The sequence below is a fragment of the Salarias fasciatus genome, chromosome 16 (assembly GCF_902148845.1).
Source record: "Salarias fasciatus chromosome 16, fSalaFa1.1, whole genome shotgun sequence".
Classification (NCBI taxonomy): Eukaryota; Metazoa; Chordata; class Actinopteri; order Blenniiformes; family Blenniidae; genus Salarias; species Salarias fasciatus.
In genome coordinates, this window is record NC_043760.1 from 9,445,076 (window position 1) to 9,467,716 (window position 22,641).

The 22,641-nt window shown below is 48.6% G+C and overlaps 1 protein-coding gene across 1 annotated transcript in view; it reads left to right on the forward strand.

Moving 5' to 3' along the window:
* Positions 1 to 382: 382 nt before the first annotated feature.
* The window catches only part of LOC115402804 (zinc finger protein 572-like), a 29,008-nt gene continuing 6,749 nt past the window's right edge, over positions 383 to 22,641 (forward strand). The window contains exon 1 of the mRNA XM_030111365.1: positions 383 to 579. Within this exon, the coding sequence (XP_029967225.1) occupies positions 408 to 579 (172 nt within the window). The 5' untranslated portion in view covers positions 383 to 407. The remainder of the gene's footprint in view (positions 580 to 22,641) is intronic.

Here is a 22,641-nt window from a genome sequence, read left to right on the forward strand (position 1 = left end):
TTTGGGTGAAAGAGTTAACGAAATCATCCAAGCAGGATGTTGGTGTTCATCCAAACCCTTTTATCGGTTGTAATATTAAAACAGAAGATAGTTTCAGTTAATACACACCAGGATGTCAATTAAAATGGCTTCACACAACACATTATGTTCCCTACACCCCTCTCATCCAAGTTATTCTGACATTTAATTGGCCAAAATCACCATTAAGATAGTTTGATCCATACTGGTGAACTCCAGGAGGTGAGTCGAATAACCTGCAGTTCCCCCGGTGTCCTGTAGGTGTCAGTATGAAGCTGAGCGCTGTTAGTGATCCTCCAATAGATGAGAGAAGAAGCAGCTTTGGACGTTAGTTGGAGTTGTGTGTTTTTGTAACTGTCAGAGGAAATATTTCATCTCCTGCAGCAACAATGACTTCAATTGAGGCTTTTAGAGAGTTTATCAATGAAAGACTATCTGCTGCCGCTGGAGAAATATTCACCGTGTTTGAACAAACCATCGTCCGGTACGAGGAGGAGATTTGTCGTCAGAACAAACTGCTGGAAATCATCTTGAAACCTGAACTCAAGTTACACAGAACAGGTATTGTTTGAGGGGCGAGTCTCAGAATGTAGGATTTCTGGTTGAGGCGGAAGATTATGGCCAATGACTCCGGTCAGAGAGTCGGGAAACAGGAAAGAGAGATCCGTTTGTCTTCTTCTTCTTCTTTATTCTTATTCTTTAGCAGCAACACTATGCGTATTTATGCATGCGTGTATGTGTGTATATATGTGTGTGTGTGTGTGGTCTGGAAAAACAAGGAATAATCACTGCGTCACAAAATGCTCTAAACAATAGTGAGCAGTGAATCAATTAACATGACTAACATAAACCAGTCATAATCACAAGTATAAATCAGTAAATCAGGATGCAATATTGATGTACAATAAATCACAATAAGCATGTGAACTTGGCTGCAGAATCAACAAATTACAAGCAGGACTAACTTATATTCAAATAGGACTAATCAGCAAAGTGAAACACAACATATCTCCATGAAATAACAAAATACTTCAATAAACATAAAATATACTTCAGTGAGAAGTGGAAAATGACTTACATTTCATCATGAACGCACACAAAAGGCAGGAAAACACACAAAAACTCCACACAGCTCAATGAAGTCCTCCTGCAGAATCGGACTACAGCTTTAGTGTGACTGGGCATGCCCAGACTAGTTCAGGCTGCATTTATCCAGTCACCAGCAGGCGGTGCTGTTGGATCTTTAGGGCTTTCTCACACAGCCGCCCCCAAATGTCTGTCTTGAGAACATTTGAACTCCAAGAGAAAGTCCCTCAGCTTGTGGTATCCTCCGAATCACTGATCTTGGGCAGCTGGATGAGTCGGGCAACAGGCCGCACGTAGATCTTGTCTTTAACCTGGACAGTGGCCGCTCTGATGTTCCCGTCTGCTCCAGGATGGATCTTGACAACATTGCCCACTGGCCATAGTGCTCGTGGGAGTTGTGGATCAACGATGAGGACCACCTTGCCCACGGTCAGCTTGTCTCCATCAGTCTGCCATTTCGATCTCCCCTGTAGGCTTGGCAGATACCGTCGGATGAAAGTTGTCCAGAAGTTGTCTGCTAGCACCTGACTGTGTCTCCATCGTCGTGTCCCCAGAATGCTGCTGGAGTCATACAGCGCCTGTGGCAGGGAGGAATCACAACGTCCCATGAGTAGAACATGTGGTGTTATTGGGTCGGGATCGGCGGCGTCAGCGGAGACATATCCAAGTGGTTTAGCATTCAAAATCCCCTCCACTTCGACGAGAAGGGTGTAGAGGACTGGCTCTGGCACTGACTGCTCTCTAAGGGTGACTCTGAGAGCTGCCTTCACTGAACGAACTTCTCGTTCCCAGGTTCCGCCGAAATGTGGAGCACTTGGGGGATTGAACTGGAAAGAGATCTTCTGTCTTGCCAGCTGGTCTTGTAGCTCTGGTGCCATGGCATTGAAGGCTTCTCGTAACTCCCGTTCTCCTCCAACAAAGTTGGTGCCGTTATCGCACAGGAGTTCAAATGGGGTGCCACGCCTGGCAATGAATCGTCGTAGAGACAGCAGAAATGCATCTGCATCCAGGCTCTCCAGCAGGTCGAGGTGGACACATCTGGTGGTTAGGCACTTATATATGATCCCCCATCGCTTTTCAGTCCTACGGCCAATCTTCACGATAAACGGCCCAAAGCAATCCACTCCCGTAGAATAGAATGGTGGCTTGTAGATGCGCAGTCTGGAGGGTGGAAGGTCAGCCATCTTTGGGACGTCTGGTTTGGCCCGCCAGAGCTGACATTCCCTGCAGCCATGCTGGTGTTTCCGTATCGCTTCCCGGCCACGAAGAACCCAGTACTGGCGTCGCATCTCAGCTAACACCCGTTCAGATCCTGGATGGAGAAGCTTCTGATCAAATTCTTGAATCAACAGTTTGGTGATCTGGTGCGTTGGGTCCAGAATGATTGGATGGATCGCATCTGCTTCGAGATCCTCTGCACGTCGTAGTCTTCCTCCGACACGTAGGAGTTTTGTGGCTTCATCGTACTCGGGTGAGAGTGTCACCAGGCGACTGTCAGTTGGGATGGGTCGACCGGCCTTGAGGGCCTTCAACTCACCAGGAAAGGAGTCTTGTTGAGCCTTAGCCAAGAGCAACTTCTCTGCTGAGATGTAAGTGGCTGCATCAGCTGTCTGCCTCTCGCTGGAGGTAGCCGCCCCATGACGGGAAGTGACGGTAGCATGTACTAGATCCTTCCAGATGCGGAACTGATTTGGATCAGGTAGGTCTGGATCATGCACCTCTGATGTAACATCAATGAGGATGGACTTTCTGAGTTCAACGGCCTCAGGCACTGCTTCTGTTACAGTTGGCATTGTCGGCCACTGGTCATGAGGCTGATGGAGGAAATCTGGACCACTGATCCATCGGTGTGGATGTGCCACATCTGAGAGCTTCAGACCTCGCGTTATGTCATCGGCTGGATTTCTTGGAGAGTCCACGTATCTCCAGCTGGCTCCTTCGGTAAGAGATTGAATCTCTGCGATGCGTGTGCCAACGAACACTTTGTAACGGCATGACTCTGAGCTTAGCCAGTGGAACACTGTGGTGGAGTCTGACCAGAGGAGTGTCTGCTGGATGGGTAATGTAAGCTCTGTGTGGATAAGCTTGGCAAGTTGGGCACCTGTGAGTGCTGCACTAAGTTCCAGACGCGGCATGCTAAGTCGTTTCTTTGGTGCCACTCTTGATCTAGCAAGCACGAAGGAGATGTGGACATGACCTTGATCATCGACTGTGCGTAAGTAAGCCACTGAGCCATATGCCCTCTCTGATGCATCACAGAATATGTGGAGCTCTCTGGATGCAGTTGGCTTGTCAGCACAGGATGGTACGTAAGTCCGAGGGATTTCAATATGAACGAGCTCTGGAAGCTCATTCACCCAAGCTGTCCACTGTTCTCTCAGAGGTTGGGGCTCAATCAGATTATCCCATCCATTGTCATGCTTCCAGATGTCCTGGATGAGGACCTTGGCCCTGGTGGTGAAGGGAATGATAAAGCCTAGCGGATCATACTGGCTTGCCATGGCTTTGTAAATATTCCTCAAGGTTGGCTCAAGGTGTTCTGCTGGACGGAGCTTGAGTCCAAGGGTGTCGGTGAGACAATTCCACTGGAGGCCCAGGGTTGACTCTTGCAGGTTGTTACTGCCTTTGGAGAGCCAAAGCTCGCAGTGCTCAGATTTGGCTTCTGGGGGAAGATGCTCGACCACTGATGGCACATTACTCGCCCACTGCCGGAGATCAAATCCTCCTTCCAGGAGTAACTGGCGTAGGTCATCAATGAGCACTTTGGCTTCAGCAGTGGTGTGGGTGCTATGTAGACAGTTGTCTACATAAAAGGAGTGCTCCACAACTTCAACCAGGTTGGACTTGTCCCCACAGTTGTCTCGAACATGGCTCTGAAGGGCATATACAGCACAGCAGGGGCTGCATGTAGTGCCAAACGGCAGCACCTTCCATTCATAAATGCTTGGCTCCTTCTCCCTCTGCATGTCTCTCCAGAGGAACCTCAGCACCGGTGTGTCAGTGGGCTGCAGGCGAATCTGATGGAACATTCCCTTGATGTCCCCACTCACAGCAACCGAGTGCTGACGGAACCTCAACAAAACGCCAAGTAGGGAAGGTCCTAAAGGTGGTCCAGGCAACAGGTGGTCATTCAGTGACTGCCCCCGGAATTGGAAAGAACAGTCAAAGACAACTCTGTCCTTCCCGTTGTGCTGGACCATGTGGTGTGGTATGAACCATGATTCGGGTGACTGGGCAGCTTCTCCTTGGGAGATCTTCGATACATAACCGGCTTCCTCCAGTTTCCTGATCTCATCACAGTAAGACTTGGCTTGTGCAGGGTTCTTAGCAAGCTTCCGTTCTGTGCTCCGAAGCCTGGGGAGTACTGCTTCTGCAGGAGCATGTAGAGCAATGTCTGTTTTACGGCGGAGAAGAGGTGTGGCGTAGCGCAGGATCTCACCTACTGTCACTCTGGTGGTGGCTGTCTGGAGCAGAGTAAGAGCTTGTTGGTCTTCTTTCGAGCGAGTTGCAGCTTTCTCATTGAAGGGTAAGGTGTCCATCTGCCAAAGACGTTCCACGTTCTTAAGAAGCTCGCTGGAGGGTGAGGCTGTGGAGATGTGCAGGCATTGTTGGACTCCAGGTGAGAGCTGGACAGTATCAACTGGCCCTTGAAGTGACCATCCCAGTTGAGTGCAGATGGCAACGGGTCCGCCTGATGGTCCTGCATGCACAGGTTGGACTGGAGTAATCAGATGAGGCATGTCAGAACCAATCAGCAGTAGAGGTTGGGCACGGTTGATGGTGGGTAAGGGAAGCCCTCTGAGGTGTCGGTATTTCTGCTGTAAAACAGCGACTGGATAGGTGTGTTCAGCAAGAGCCAATCCCTCTGCGGTGAATGCATGAGCTATCAAGTGCTTCTCGGATGGCCGTAGTAGTGATGATACCTCCAATGAGACTGAGGCACCATTAAGTTGTTTCACGCTTTGGTGCACTGTCTGAAGAGGTAGGTTCTCTGGCTGGCCGACGAGGTTGAGCTGCTGCACCACCTGTGGGAGGACGATGCTCCTCTCTGAACCATCATCCAGCACAGCATAAGTTTCCATCTTCCGGTTGCCATTATGAAGGAGGACCTTGACCACTTTCAGCATGACTCTTTGGGATCGGTTGGGCCGGTCCAGGTACACCTTGGTGGGAAGTAGGCTGACTGTGTACACCTTCTGTTTGCTTTCCTGGACTGAATCATGCAGGACAGTAAGGTGAGTCTCCTTACATGTTTTACAAGGACGCTTCAGCGTGCAGCGATCCTCGGTGTGACTGCGTCCACATTTCTTACACCGTTGACCATCGTTGAGCCATTTCAGGACTTGATCAATACTCAGCTCCTTAAATCCTTCGCAGGAATTAAGGTAGTGATCATGACTGTCACAGTATGGACAGAAGGGCTTGGGCTTGGCTTTGGCCTGTGTAGGCTTTGATCCAGTTGTCTCTTGTCTGGTTGCTTTCTCAGCTACATTGAGACACACAGTTGTGTGCTTCTCTTTGGGATGTGTGGCTCGCTGATCCTTCCTCACAAGTCGGGGGGCATCGGTCTGATACAGTGCTGCTGCTCGACTTGAGATGCGCTTTGCTTGAGACTTAGTTTGGAGCCAGAAAGCCAAGTCTTGAAGGGTGTATGTTCTGTCACTGCCAGTCTGCAAAATACCACGTCCGAGGCAGTGTTCAACGAAGCCATCGCGATAGGGGGGAGGCATTTTGCTGAGCAGGCGATCGACATGAGAGCCACAGTGGAGTTCATATCCATTCTGTCCTTCCAGGGTTTTCAACATGCCTACTAAGGACTGGACAGATAAGGCAAATGAGTCGAAGGCATTAGCATCACCCATCTTGAGAGGAGGCGCATTAAGTATGGCACCAAGCTCACTCTGAACCAATTGTCTGGGTTGACCATACTTATCTTGTAGAGCTTGCAGTGCCCTTGTATATGGTGCTGGGTCATGCATGTACGCCTTGGCAAGCTGCAGCGCACTTGGTAGCCTGACGTGGTTGATCAACACTTGGTATTTGTACTGCTCACTGAGGTGATGGTTACTCCCCAGTAGGTGATCTAGTGCGAGCTTGAGCAGCGCAAAGTCGCTCTCCCGACCACTCTCGAACACTGGTAGGGAAGGCCGAGGGATTCCGAGGGCTGTGGCCATGAGTAATTCAGCTCCAGGTATTGGTGTGTACCCGAGGTAGGGAGCAGAGAAATTTGGACCAGTATGCTGCCCATGATGAGTTGGGATGAGTGGTGGAGGTCTTTGGCTGGCATGCTGAGCACTGTACAGTGGCTCCACGGCTGGTTGACTGTAGCTGTAAGCGGGTTGGTACACCGTTGAAGATTGAGGCTCTGCAAGATTGGGAGGAGGTTGGATTAAGTCTGAACTCGCTGCCAGCGCTGGACTACTCGCTAGTTGTGAGTTAAGGGAAGATGCCACTTGAGGCGTTGTTTGGACCAGCGGTACTGAGGTGCTGACTTGCACTGAAGGGTGTGACACAGGTTGTATCACAGGAGGAGGTGCTGGGCCAGGTTGTGGTCTCATTGGTCTCGTGACCCTTGGTACCATGGGTATGACACCCTGAGAGTGTGTTGCCAGGTTCACTGGGAGTGCAGGTACTGCTGGGGTGGTTGTAGGCTGGAGAATTGGCTGTGCTCCAGCAGGAGGTGCTGTAGAGACTGGAGTGACCTGTTGCATCACTTGCGGAGGAGGAAGAGATGGGTGCACAGCAGTGGCAGGTCTCGGAGGTAACTGGGTTGAGGGAGAGGGCTGAAAGATGGATGAGAGCCCGCCAACCTGCCTGACCAGCACTGGGGTTGGTAAGTCCAGGAAGGGTCCGGATTCATCGGATTGGGCAGGTGAAGGTGGACATGTCTCATTATTTGAGGAGAGCATCGAAGAGCGAAGCTTAGCAATCTCAAAGTCCTGTTCAGCCCTTGTTAGGCGCTGCTGTCTTTCCAGCCGCCGAGTGAGTGCTTCTCTAGCTTTGAGTGCCTCATCTTGGAGTCGCTGTGCTTCCTTGGCTTGTTCATCCAGCAATTTACATTCCAGGTCAGCTTGAGTCTCCTGCTCAATCTGGCGGCGGATGTCCTCCAGCTCCAACTGTCTTATTCTCTCTTCCATAACAGCAGCTTGTGCGGGTGAGAGATCCTGAGTGGGATACGTACCAACTGAGTAACATGTATGCTTACTGGATCTGCTAGTAGTGTGTGAATTCCTCTTGGACAGCTTGCTCGGGTTGCCACTGTGGTGACTGTGAGAGCGGGACACAGTGGTAGGGGGAGCAGGGCGCATGGGTGGCCTGAATCCAATGTGGAAGTCCTCCAGGTAAGCAGGTAAGCGATGTTCTCTCTGTGGACGGCTCAGGAGCTCTGCGTCGTCTGATGCTGCTTCAGCCATATCTTATTCATAGGTGCACTCAATCCGGCTCGAAGGACCAATGTTTGAGGGGCGAGTCTCAGAATGTAGGATTTCTGGTTGAGGCGGAAGATTATGGCCAATGACTCCGGTCAGAGAGTCGGGAAACAGGAAAGAGAGATCCGTTTGTCTTCTTCTTCTTCTTTATTCTTTAGCAGCAACACTATGCATATTTATGCATGCGTGTATGTGTGTATATATGTGTGTGTGTGTTTGGTCTGGAAAAACAAGGAATAATCACTGCGTCACAAAATGCTCTAAACAATAGTGAGCAGTGAATCAATTAACATGACTAACATAAACCAGTCATAATCACAAGTATAAATCAGTAAATCAGGATGCAATATTGATGTACAATAAATCACAATAAGCATGTGAACTTGGCTGCAGAATCAACAAATTACAAGCAGGACTAACTTATATTCAAATAGGACTAATCAGCAAAGTGAAACACAACATATCTCCATGAAATAACAAAATACTTCAATAAACATAAAATATACTTCAGTGAGAAGTGGAAAATGACTTACATTTCGTCATGAACGCACACAAAAGGCAGGAAAACACACAAAAACTCCACACAGCTCAATGAAGTCCTCCTGCAGAATCGGCCTGCAGCTGTAGTGTGACTGGGCATGCCCAGACTAGTTCAGGCTGCATTTATCCAGTCACCAGCAGGCGGTGCTGTTGGATCTTTAGGGCTTTCTCACAGGTATGGAGAAGTGTGAATGAACACATGAATGTGACTCGTGGATGATCTCCATCATCATGACGGTGTTTGGTTTCTCCACCGTTCGACAGAAGCAGAATGTGTGTGTTGTGTCAGTAGATTTCTGTTGAAGCTGACAGTCAGGAATGTGGGAGAAGCTGCTGTGCTGTTCTTGTTCAAAGTTAATTAACAACTGATGGCAAGCCAGCAAGCAGTTTAAAAATGAAGCTAAGTGAGTCCTGATTGTTAATGATTGTCCACTTCGAACACATTTCAAAGGAAAAGCTCCGATCGTCGCCATAAATCCTGAAAAACTCTTTTGAAATGTGGGAAAGAATGACTTATGAATGAGACTGATGCATCAGACTTTATATTCCAAGATGCCACAAAAACATCATCATTTAAAATCATTTATAAGCACATTCTAACATTATTAATATAAGAAGAAAAAGATAATTGAAAATCCAAGCTGTCACATGTAGTGAAACTATATCATAGTGACAGTGAACCATGTTATGATACCACTCAATATCAGAGCATTCTGATGTGGATTGCATTAATCTCATCGCGCATTAACGCTGACAGCCCTGATATATATTAACCACATGAAGCTTTTTGAATTGCATATTATTGCATGCTATTGCTGCTTTTCCTGACCACAGACTGACAAAGTTGTGGCCATTGTTTTTTTTTTTTTTTAAGATTTTCTGAAAGGATTGAAAAACAGGACGTCTTATTATGGCTCCATCTCAGGTAGCATGGTCAACAGTTACAGAATGTTGTGCAAATATTTGGGATCAACCATCAAGTGGATATCAAGCAGTAATATACAAGACTCTACATTATTTTTTAAATTTGAATGAAAGATTCTATTTCACCACTTGAGTCCCAGGTTTTTGTTTTGTTTCAAGCTGGAACTGTAGAAGTAATGTAATAAATCTTTTGTCTTGTTGTGTTTTGTCTCTCCAGAGCTCCCACAGCACCATGGCTGCAGGGAGGATCAGCGCTTTGAACAGGAAACAAACTACTGTCTGGATCACGGAGGACGAGAACCCTCCCAGAACAAAGAGGAACAAGAAGGACCAGGCCTTCTAAAATTTAAAGAGGAGCAGGAGGAACCAGAACCTCCACAGATCAAAGTGGAAGAAGAAGAACCAGGACTCCTGCAGTGTAAAGAGGAGCAGGAGGAACCAGAACCTCCACAGATCGGGGAGCAGAAGGAATTTGGTAGCAGCCAGGATGGAGAGCAGCTGATCAAGACGTTTACAGGTGATTCCTTCAGGGAACCTTCTAATGAGGAGGATCAACATTACCTGAGTGAATCAGAAGAACTTCTGGACTCTGAGCAGCTCTTCTCTCATGACTCTGAAGTCCACGATGTGAATGAACATGTTGAATCAGAATCAGCTACAAATGCAGAGCTGAAAACAGTCAGTATGTTTCATAGTGACCGTGTGGAAAAGTTTACAGTTTCAGAGAAGCAGGCTGGACAAGAGGAGATGCTTTGTGGTGAAACTGTCCATAAAAAACATAAATTGATTCAGAACTTAGGATCTGTCTCTGGTAAGAAGATGGTTATTTGTGTAATCTGTGCCAAAAATTTCAGTCAACAGAGTCATTTGAGGGTCCACATGAGAACTCACACAGGTGAGAAGCCGTATTCTTGTGAAACGTGTGGAAAACGTTTCAGTCAGCGAGGCAATTTGTATCAACACATGAGAACACACACAGGTGAGAAGCCGTATTCTTGTACATGTTCCAAAAATTTCATTCAACAGAGTCATTTGATGGTCCACATGAATACTCACACAGGTGAGAAGCCGTATTCTTGTGAAACATGTGGGAAATGTTTCAGTGGTCCCAGTTCATTGAGTCGTCACAGGAAAACTCACAGATGAAGTCTCAACACTCTGGGAGGAAGTTCAGCTTGAGCACAAAATCACAAAGTATTGTCCCGTTCAGTGGAAACATGAATAGTTTAAACTCTGCTGAGATGTTGCTTTAGGAATATTTGAAATGAGACAAGTTCAGTAAATGTGTTTGTTGTTTAATGAATCCTGAAGAGGGACATTTCATTTGTTTTTCACATTGACTGCTATTTTCTATTTGGAAAAGTCTTGAGTGGATTTGACCTGTGAAGAAATGGAAATAAAATATATGATTTATGTTTTGTTGTTGTGTTTGTTTTCTTATTTTGTATGGATGAGTTGTAGTTTAGCTTTTCACTTTGTTGATTCTACAAAAATAAAAATTATTTTCTGCTTTCATCCAACACTTGGCTGCTCAAACAGTCAGAAAAATGTTTGTGGCAGAATGAGTGGTGAGGTGAACGGAACACAAACCAAAAGACAACGCCACCTGGGGACTTTCACCCCAGGATCTCAGCAATGAATAAAATTTAAAAAAAACACAGAAAGACCCGCAGGTTCCAATGATTCACCGAGGCAGAAGACGTGATTTCAAATATAAAACAAATTTATTAAATTCCAATTGTTAAAATTAGCAGACTAACTCAAAAGGAAATTAACGAGGGGTTGAGGCCTGCCAAAGAAAACTGAACTGGACAGGGCTGGGGCTTACCATGACAGAAAGGGGGAAGGATCCAAAAACACACACAGTACCCGTGACACAGCAAACAAAAAGTGAAAAAGGGACCACCACCAGGGAACCGCTGCCGCTCCGGAGCCCCCCCATCACCTGCCAAAAGAAAAGAAAACACAATCAAACTCATGCAACGATGGCAGCCCTCATACCCAGCCAAAAAAAATCCAATACCTAAACAATATTCAAAATGACAAAACCAGAAATCATTGCAATACAATGAAAATAAAGGAACAAAAGAAATTTAAAACAATGAAACAAAAGTATTCACTAATCAACCCAATCCACCCGAAGGAAGAAAAAAAGAAAGGAAATCAAAAGAAATGGTGCGTCTGCATTTATAAAAATGCCCCAGCACGGCACGTGCCCAAGCTCCTGGGCTCCATGCCGGTGAGCCACACTTCTGAAGGAGCCCGGGTGGTCCATCAGGCCCCGAGGGCAGCAGGGTGCGCTGAGGAGGCTGCGGTGCGACAACTAGGTGCCAAGCACATCCAGAGAAGGGGAGCCAAAACAGCAGTAAAGCCCGGGATCAACGGCAGCTGATGACTGCGCAGCTGTAAAACAAATCATGAAATCATACCTACATAATGAAATTAATCTAAACAAATCACCATTTCCTACCGAGGAGGGATGACACACCTGGCAGCATGAAGGAGAGCACACACAGCCCAATACAACAGCAGCGGCGGCTGCAGGAAACACACCGCGCCCACACAGACTCCAGGGCAGTCCAGCTTCCAGTCAATTCACACAGCTGTGAAGCGCAGGGCTGGGGTAAATACAATGCTGGGGCTGCTAAGTGGATTAAAGAGAAACGGGGCATGTGTACCTTTGTGGAAGACCAAACACTATCCTGCACAGACACGCTGTCAGGACAGCAGCCACATGTCTGTCAGTCCCATGAGGGAGGAAGAGGAAGAGAAAGGGCGGAGCAGGGATATTTATAGATGCCCAGTAATTAAAAGCCACACTGCCTCTAGTGGAGGGGAGTGCAACTCCCCACCATGCTCCATGTTCATGGTTATACTCTACTCACAAAGAGATGTATGGCATTTGGGTGAAAGAGGACGTTATGCTTTATTGGTCCACATGAGAACCCACACTGTCATGGTGGGAGTGCCATTTGACCCAAGCGCAGAGAGACGGAGACAAGATGAGGTTTCCACAGGTTTATTTGGTCACTAGGACTGCAGCCTGGCTGCAGTGCCGCAGGTTGGCTTGAGGTGAGGTCGTGGCGTGATGTGGCGTGGTGTGGTGTGGCGTGGCGTGGCGTGGCGTGGTCAAGGCGTGGCGAGGCGAGGTCGAGGCGAAATCCCTCACAGAGATATACTGAGCAGGAGAGAGCTTCTGCAGCAGCACAGCAGACCAGAGAGGATAACGATCCAGCATGGACCAGGTGGCTGGGAGAGGCTTAAATAGGCAGGCAGGGTGGCAGTCCCCAGCTGACTGCAATGAGTAATCAGCAGGACCCAGGGAGACTGGGATTGCCCATAGCCTGCCAGAGCAGAATCCTGACAGTACCTCTCCCTCAAGGGACGCCCCCTGGCGGACAACCAGGCTTCTCGGGATGGTCCCGGTGAAACTGAGCCACCAGCTCCCCATCCAGGATGTGGGAACGCGGAACCCATTGCCGTTCCTCCAGCCCGTACCCCTCCCAGTCAATCAGGTACTGGAAGCCCCTGCCCCGACACTGGACATCCAGGATCCGGCGCACCGTGTAGGTGAGCCCTTCATCAATCCACCTAGGTGGAGGAGGGTTAGCAGGAGAGGGACAGAGGTTACTGGAGTGATGGGGCTTCACCTGGGACACGTGAAACGTAGGATGGATCCGCAGCGACGGGGGAAGGGACAGCCTGACCGCAGACTTGTTGATGACCCGAGAGATCGAAAATGGACCGATGAATCGAGGCATCAGCTTCCTGGAATCAGACTTAATAGGGATATTGCGAGTGGACAGCATGACCTGTTGTCCCACCTGATAATCCAGGGCCGGAGCACGCCTCCGATCCGCCCACCTGGCATTCTCCTCCGAGGAGCGACGAAGGGCGACCCTGGTGAGGCACCAGACCCGTTGGCATCGGCGGATGTGCTGCCCCACCAAAGAAACGGAAATCTCCCTCTCCAACAGGGGCAGCAGAGGCGGATTGTACCCCAGCGCCACCTTGAATGGAGACCGACCGGTGGCCGTCGACACCGATGTATTGAAGGAGTACTCCACCCAGGGAAGTAGGCTGCTCCACAGCGCCGGATTGGAAGCGGTCACGCAATGCAGGACTGTCTCCATGGGTTGATTGTCAGTCTGGCCATTAGACTGTGGGTGGTACCCAGACGAAAGGCTGACGGAAGCCCCCACCCCTGCACAGAAGGCCTGCCACACCTGCGAGGTGAACTGCAGTCCCCGATCCAAGACTATGTCAACTGGAGGGCCTGATGACATGGAGCATGAGGAGGTCAGCTGTCCTGCAAGCCGAAGGCAGTCTGGGCAAGGGGACCAAATGAACCGACTTGGAGAACCGGTCCACGATCGTCAGGATGCAGGTATGACCCCTGGAAGGGGTAAGGCCTGTGACAAAGTCCAGGGCAATATGCGACCAGGGGCGTCCAGGAACAGGAAGGGGCTGTAACAGACCAGAGGGAGGTGCAGACGAAGACTTCCCCACAGAACACTCGAGACAGGCATGGACGTAATCCTTGACATCCATCCACATGCCAGGCCACCAAAATCCACATCGCAGGTGGAACAACATTCGTCTGACCCCGGGATGACAGGTGAGCTTGGAGGAATGTAGCCAGTGTAACACCTCACCACGGACCCTGGATGGAACGAACGTCCTGTTGGCAGGGCCCCCCCCCAGGGTCTGGCTCGGTGACCAAGGCCTCCCGCACCCGCTCCATAATGGGCCAGGATAACACTCCCACTACATAATCCACCAGGATGATGGTCACCTCCTTGCTCTTCTCTCCCTCATCTATGAATTGTCGAGAGAGGGCCTCAGGTTTGATATTCCAGGAGCCTGGACAGTAAGTGATGGAGAATGAGAAACGGTCAAAAAACAAGGCCCACCTGGCCTCCCTAGAGTTCAACCGCCTCGCTGATCTGAGGTTCTCCAGGTTCTTGTGGTCGGTCCAAACCACAAATGACTGCCTTGCTCCCTCAAGCCAGTGCCGCCATTCCTCCAGGGCCAACTTGACCGCCAGCAGCTCCCGGTCCCCGACGCTGTAGTTCCCCTCTGCGGGAGACAGGCGCTTCGAAAAGAAGGCACAGGGGTGGACCTTACCATCCTCAGATGACCTCTGCGAGAGGACGGCACCAACCCCAGAGTCCGATGCATCGACCTCCACGACGAGCTGCTGGGCCAGGTCCACCTGCCTCAGGATGGGAGCGCTGCTGAAGCATTCCTTGAGACAAGCGAAGGCCCTCCCAGCCTCCTCAGACCAGGCGAAGTGGGACTTGGTGGACGTGAGCAGGGTGAGGGTATGTGCCACCTGATTGTAGCCTCTGATGAAGCGCCTGTAAAAATTAGTAAAAACCCAGGAAGTGCTGCAGTTGTTTGCGGTTGTGGGGAATGGGCCAGTCCACCACTGCCTTGACCTTAGCCGGATCTGCCCGGATCGAGCCCTCTGCGATGATGAACCCCAGGAATGACGTCGACGCAGAGAAGAATTCACATTTCTCCGCCTTGACATACAATCTGTTCTCTAAGAACCGCTGTAGCACCTGCCGGACATGTTTGACATGCTCCTCCTTGGACTTCAAGAACACCAGAATGTCATCGATATACACAAAAACGAACGTGTTCAGGAAGTCCCTCAGCACATCATTGACTAGATGTTGGAACACTGCCGGTGCGTTTGTGAGGCCGAAGGGCATGACCAGATACTCAAAATGCCCCACCGGTGTCTTGAACCCCGTCAGCCACTCGTCCCCCTCACGGATGCGGACTAGGTGGTAGGCATTGCGCACGTCCAGTTTGGTGAAGATGGTGGCTCCCTGCAGCAGCTCGAAAGCTGAGTCCATGAGGGGCAACGAGTATTTGTCCTTGACCGTGATGTTATTGAGCTGCCTGTAATCGATGCACAACGAAGAGAGCCATCCTTCTTACCGACAAAGAAGAAGCCGGCTCCGAGAGGTGACGAGGAGGGTCAGATGATGCTGGCTTTCAGTGCGTCCTTGATGTATGCCTCCATGGCCTCCTGTTTGGGACCCGACAGGCTGTAAAGTCTCCCCGACGGCAATGTTGCTCCCTTCACCAGCTCAATGGAACAGTCGTAGGGCCTGTGAGGGGGTAATGACAATGCTTTGGATTTACTGAATACAGGAGCCAAGTCATGGAAAACCGAAGGCACAAGGGAGAGATCAGAGGCCTCCATGGTAGGCTGACAGACGGGCAGAGAAGGAGAACAGGCCGCCGACCGGAGGCAGTTGGCCAGGCAGCGAGTGCTCCACGAGATCACCCTACCCCCGGCCCAGGAGATGAGTGGATTGTGGAGCCGCAGCCACAGGTACCCAAGGATCACCTCATCCATGGACTGAGGTAAAACAAGGAAACTTATCTCCTCCCTGTGGTTGCCGGAGGAAAGCAGTGTTACAGGAGCTGTACAAGAGCAGATGATGGCGACTTGGGTTCCAGAAGCGCTGAGGATTCGTCTGACTGGAGCACACCCATCGACATTGACCCCCAGCCTCTGCACCAGTCCCTCCGAGATGAAGTTCCCTTCCACTCCTGAGTCCACCAGAGCCTTGGACTGCACCTTCACCGACCCCCATAACAAGGTGACAGGAAACAAGAATTTCTTAAGGGGACTTTGGTTCTCCGGACCCACCAGGCCCCCTGCCATCACTGGTGGGCCATGTCTCTTGGGCCAATTGGGACACCTGGTACGGACATGGCCGGGCTCCCCACAGTAGAAGCAAAGTCCCAGACTCAAGATGCGTTCACACCGGACGCGTTGCAAGCGTCACGAGCGTCACTGACGCCTCAAAGTTGACGCGTGTAAAGTGTGGAATTCGACGCGTGTTCATCTACACACTACGCTTTCAACGCTCGCGACGCGCGGCAGCTCACTAGCGGGAGTGAGAGGAGCTTCTGTGTCCTGTCTTCATGTTGACAATGGCGGATCCCATCGAGACACTCGCTTGGCTTTATTTAATAAAGAAAGCCAGAAAACGGCATCGTCAGGGGCCTGTGTGACGTTTTTGGGTTCATCCCATCCTGCAGCGGCGTTCGCAATATGGCGAATTTCCCCATTTGCTCCAGGAGCTGCGTGAGGATGAGGTTCGCTTTCAGCGGTACTTCCGCGTCTCCCGGGCCCAGTTTGACAACTTTCTGGCCCGCATCAGCGCTCAGAGTGCTCGTCTGTGATTGGATGACACTCTGCGTTGACGCTTCCAAAGTTCAATTTTCCCAACTTCAGGCATTGACGCCTGCAACTCGTGACACGTGTCACCAACACTCGAAAAGCTCGCAAAGCGACGCTCGAAAAGCGCCTGATGCGCGTTAGGTCCGTTGAAGCTCGTCCACCATAGACTTTGAATGTAAAAGCAACACCCGTGATGCTTGCAACGCGTCTGGTGTGAACGCACCGTCACCCTCCGCTGGCGTTCAGACCCGGTGAGCTGGATACGGCCGACCTCCATGGCATCTGGGTTCTCCCCAACTGCGGCTGTCAGGGCTCTGGGGAGGGCTGAGGCCATTTTCCGTGGGCTGACCTCCCGGGTACAGTTATCCAGCTGAATCGCTTTGGATATCAGGTCGTCCACCGTCCTTATGCCCTCTCGGCGTGCCAGTTCGGCCTGGAGTTCCGGACGCAGTCCATACAAAAACACTCCACGCAGTGCAATATCATTCCACCCGCTTGCAGCTGCCACCACCCGGAAGTCCACCGAGTAGTCGGCGATGGGACGGCCTACAGATCTCATTGTCAGCAGCCGTCGGGAGAAATCCCCCTCTTCCTCAGTGTGGTCGAAGGCCCTCTTAAACTCAGATGAGAAACGGGAGAAAGAATAATTGGTAAATGCAGAACCTTCAATGATGGCTCAGGCCCAGGCTAGCGCCCGCAAGTCAAGAAGGTTGGTTAAATAATAAATCTTGTAGGTATCGGTAGGGAACTCCTCCGGAGCCCGTTCAAAAACCAATTTGCACTGAAGCAAAAACCCACTTGCCCCTCCAACCTCTCCTCCATACCTCGACGGAGTGGCGATGACAATGATATGTCGCCAGCTGAAGTCAGCTCCAGAGGCTACCGAGGGTGGAGGGTCCGGTGGTAGAGCAGACGCATCCTGGGGTGATTTCGCTCCCACTAATTGGCTCACCATGAACATGCACTCAGTCATTTGCTGTCCCAGCTGATAACTCTCAACTGCATCCAAGCGTTCCATGGCTGAGGCGGGGTGCCTCTCTGCTGGGTTTGGGATCTGGCCGGATCGTTCTGTCATGGTGGGAGTGCCGTTTGACCCAAGCGCAGAGAGACGGAGACAAGATGAGGTTTGCACAGGTTTATTATATTATATAGAGGAGACGGCGAATGAGAGTGGCTCTCATTGCTTCAGCAAGACACGTAAGTAAATAGGTTAATTCCCTTTTATTGCAATATCACGCCATCTGCTGGGGAAAATTAAGGGTATTATAGTCCCCATTTTTAATTGAATGTTTTTAAGTGTTGGCAAATTAATCTCATTTATCAATGGGAATCAATGTATGACTTGATCTAGTCCATGTACCATTCCAGCTATTTACAGTAGCTACCAAAAACCAGCTATTCAATATGTAAACACTTTTTGTAAGTCCATTTGATATGAGCTGAATGTTACAATAAACTTGCAAACTAAATGAAATGACCATATACTTGGGGAAAACAAATTTTTCATTGACAACATCCTTTCTGACTTAATGTGTTAGATGCCTGACCCTGCTCCGAGGGTCAGGCATCAGGCACTCCTGGACCACGATTACTGACTCTACTTGTGCTATTTAGTTCATGTTTGTTCTAAAATAAATGTTAATATGTACAGCAACAGTTTAATATAATGTAAATAGTTTGTGTAAATAGTTCATTTAATTGTCTATTCTAAAAAGTAAGTAATGCATCAATTTTTCTTTATCAATCATCATTGTTCTAATTTAATTTCTTTATTATAAAATAGTTAATTTTGGAACTTTACACTGAACATAAAAAACAACAACAAAGAAACAAACCAAACTCAATTATTTTCACAATTATTTCCAGGAGTTTTAAAAGTCTCTCCTGTCTCTCCTCTTCTCTCTTCTCTCTTTCCTCCTCTCTCTTCTCTCTCTCTTCCTCCCTCTTCTCTGCTCTCTTCAAGTACTGCAGCACACTCTGCCTTGACCTCTTGGCTGCTGGGGCGCTGCTCTCTCCCTCTCTCTCTCCCTCATCCTCATCCTGTGGCTATGAGGATGCTGCAGAGGTGGAAGGGCTCTCCTCTCCAGAGGTGGCGATGAGGCAGGGAGGCCATCAGATGGTCTGCCGCCTATCGCCTCCTCCATGAGGGAGAACCACTTCCACTGACTGCCCTCCTTCATCCGCTCCTCCTGCAAACATTCATTTTATGCAACTGTTACATGACACCTATCAAACAGCATTAATATTAGAAACCTCACTAACCTTGTAGGTTTTTTTTTTTAAGTTTTCCCACTTTTTGGCCACTCTGGCAGGGGAAACCAGGCGGCCAAGACCCATCTTCTCGATTATTGCTCTGCAATCACACACAACCACACAGTATTATGCAATAGCACACGGATTGGCCTTGAAAGAGTTACAGTTCGACAATCACATACAACCACGCAATATTATGTAACAGCACACAAACTGGCACAAAACAAATAGTATATAATAAGCTTACTCCCAGCCGGCGGCCGAGGCGAATCTCTTCCTGCTAAAGAAGCTACTGCAGCAGCAGAGCCACAACAGCCGCTCCACGTCCTCGTCTGTCCCTTCAAAGACACAACACGTATATATCACACTCAGATATAAGCCCCTGGGTGTCACTACACCTGACATATTATCAGATGAACTGTTAATCATTAAGTATTTGCGTTAGAAAATGCCGAAGATATTGATGCACTGTAGCTAACAAAGGCTAAATATTAGCACCAGGGCTAACTTTCAACTCCATTTGGTCAAATATACGTTCACAGTGGCCGAAACTTTACACATCTTTAACCTTTACCTTATTCTAATGTGTTCATGCCCAGCAAATTAACAATATTGTAATGAAATACTTACATTTATATGTCACAGCTCCGGCTCCTGGTTCGCGCTGCTGCTCTTCTGCCACCATTTCGCTAGAGATTCGTAATGCACGATGGGTAATATTGAGCCGTCTCGGGAGCATCGATGTTCACTACTTTTCAAGATGCATTGTGGGAAATTTCTAGTGCCCTACTTTTTTGCTATCTGGACATTCGGACCCCAGGATTAGCATGCTGACAGCTACACTTGACAGGGCTGCTATACACAAACATACATGCAGGGGAACATACATACCTGCCCCAGGCTGCAGACACACGCACCCATGCACACATGAGGAGTGAGGCAGAGAGCACAACGGCGGAGTTGCACACTACCTGCGACCACACGCGAGTTAACCAGGAGAAAGCATGCGCTACCATGCACTACAAGGCTACGAGCAGGAGAGAGAGAGAGACCTTACCACAGTCAGTGTGGAGAACAGACTCGCACCACACAGAGACACACCCATCAGCAAACCCAGGTAAGGCTGATCACTTCTGCCGTGCCAAGAGACACTCGAGAACGCACGGCTGTGACGCAGAGAGTGAGACAAGGGAGAGACTGCAGTTTAAGTAGCACTCCCCAGCTGATTACTAAATGCACCATGGGCAGGTGAGGAGAGGGAGAGAGAGAGAGAGCGAGAGGGAGAGAGAGAGAGAATCCCCACACTTGGGCTGAATCATGATATGGGCAAAATTTCATATCTCGATATTAGGGATGTGCCAATTTACGATATAATCGCGATTTACGATATTGGACAGCCGAGATTATCATATCACGTCATTTACAAGATATCGTCTGTTTCATCTGGAGACAAGCCCATTACCGAAACAGCTACTGATCTTACCCAAGGTGTCAAAGCCTCTGCAGCAAAATGTACTGCAAACCACCACAAAAGTCCCAGATCCATAGAAAACCCCTAAAGTAAGTAATTTTATGCCAGGATGATTAAAACGAGGCATTAACGCGTTCGGCCCGACAGACACTGTACCGCCCCCTCAGCGCACCTCCCGACACAAAACGCAACAGAACCAGAGATCCGTCTGCTCCATCCCAACGTACTGGGCCTCGCGTGAAACTAGAAAAGCTGCTCTTTAAGAGACACCAGGCAGAATATTCTCTGAGCCGACCGCCTCCCGTCAGCGGCAAAACAAACCCAAAACCCATCTTTACATTTCACAGCCAGCGCCTCAGATTGCACGTTTCTCTCACACTTCTTCGCCAAATCTCAAAGCTATTCACACCAAACACAACATGTTTTATTTCCTTACCGTTCTGTGGTCATTTTCCAGCTATCCACGCTCTCCTCTGACCAAAACTAACTTCATAATCCTCTGCAGTAGTGACAGCGCGTCACGCGCCTGAATGTTATTGTCGCCATCTTGTGGGCTTGTCGTTAATCTTGGGAGTTTAAATAAAGTTTGTTGACACTCGTTCGCGTCTGGTGAGCGTTCATACGATATGATACACGTGACTGAGGCATCATCCAGCTGGGAGACATCTTTTAGCATAACCGCACGAGCGCCGCCGCCATCTTGGTTCTAAAAGACGCAGCAGTGCGCACCGCAGAGCGAGACACACGCGACACACACAATCAGTGATTGTTTCTGTGATATTTGGCAATTTTTTATTCTGAAACGTGCACATTTATCTTCATTGTGCGTTTCTACAGCTCATTGCACATTGTTTTTGTTTTTTTCTTCATGTGTTTACATGTTGCAAAGGGGATTTTTTTTTGTTTTCCCTGTCATATAATTGGCTATTTTTGTATTGATTTTATTATTATAAATATATTTCAGTTGGAAACTCAATGCTATGGCTCAGTCATTTATTAAAAAAAGTATTTTGTACTGTGCACAATACTGTGCAAAATTATAAGTTTCTGCACAAAAACTGTGCAGAAATGTATGATATAGTGGCTAAATATCAGAGCCAAAGGCTGCATTGCATACAGACTCCTGTAGTGGAAATTAAAAGCATTTTAAAGTCAGATTCCTTTCAAATAACTTATAAACCTACTTATTATAGTTTGGCACAGATTGGTCTACAAATGGCCAAATGAAGGGTTCTCCTGGTTCTATCCAAACTAAACACTATAAAATCTGTGTGCTTTATGCTGATCTCATAAAAACCTGGTCCAGTTGTAGTCCAGGAGCTGCTGAATGCAGTCAGTGGCAGCTTTATGGCTGCTTCATTGTTATCATGGTGTTTTTCAGTATGGAATCTGGAAAAAAAAATAGGCAAGGGTAAAAGTTTCATTTTTTCCCTCTACTTTATCAAAATGTGCTCAGGCGTGTTAAAATGCACTGTGTTGTTGACAGATGTTGATGGATTTCACAGTGTTTTTGAGCATTTTCAATAGTATTAAAAGCAACGCGCCAAATATCGTGATAATATCGTGAATCGTGATATTTTGGGCCACCAATATCGTGATATCAAATTTTCATATCGGCACATGCCTACTCGATATCCATGCCAGATATCTCGATATCGATACGATATATTACAATGGATTCAGTGAAAGTTAAGCATTTTTCAGAAAAAAAAAACATTATAATACAAAAGGATGTAAAAAAAAATGCAGTTATATTTATGAGAACTCACTGCCACTACCACCAAACTCGATTGTGCAGATTCTGCAACCGCCCTCTGCCATCAGCTGTCAACCAGTAAACGAGGTTTGTGGTTGGCTGGCCTTACCTGTGCATGGGTAAGCTTACATGCAGGGCAAGCGGGGGAAATCTTGATATCGCTGATTTTGAGAAACTAATGTCCTGAATGTTCATATCCCAGTATCGATATGATAACGATATATCGTTCAGCCCTACCCCACACTGCCACAATACGCTTCAGAGAGCATGCAGTTGCATTCAGCAGCGACATCCGTGGCATGTTCCACCAGGTGAGGCTCCTTCCTGCGGATCGGCCACTGCTGAGGTTCATTTGGCGGGACATGAAGAGAGACCATCCCCCTGATGTTTAAAAATGGCAAGTACTTCCTTTCGGAGCAAATTGCAGTCCTTGTTGTGCAACTTTTGCATTACAGAAGCATGCCATGGATCACAGCCAGCCTTCAGATGAAGTATATGTTGCCATCAACAAGTCCTTCTATGTGGACAACTGTTTACAGAGTCTCACATGTCCTGAAGCTGCCAAGACTCTTGTGGACAAACTACGCCATCTCCTGGCTGACAGTGGATTCGAGTTGAGGCAGTGGGCAAGTAACATCTGTGGTCGACCATCTCCCTTCTGACCTCAGATCATCAAGCTGTGAGTTGTGGCTCAGTCAAGGTCAGCCTGATGTCCAGGAGCCAGCCCTCGGTCTACACTGGAAGTGTAAGTCTGACACCCCCACCTACAAACACAGACCCATTGATTGTTCAGTGGTAACTATGAGGAGCATCTATAAGGTTTTAGCCAGCCAGTATGATCCTCTCGGCTACATCGTGCCTTACACCACTCATGCCAAAGTCATTGTTCGCCACCTGTGGGAGAAGAAGAGAGACTGGGATGACCCGCAACTCCCCGAAGAGCTACTGGAGAAGT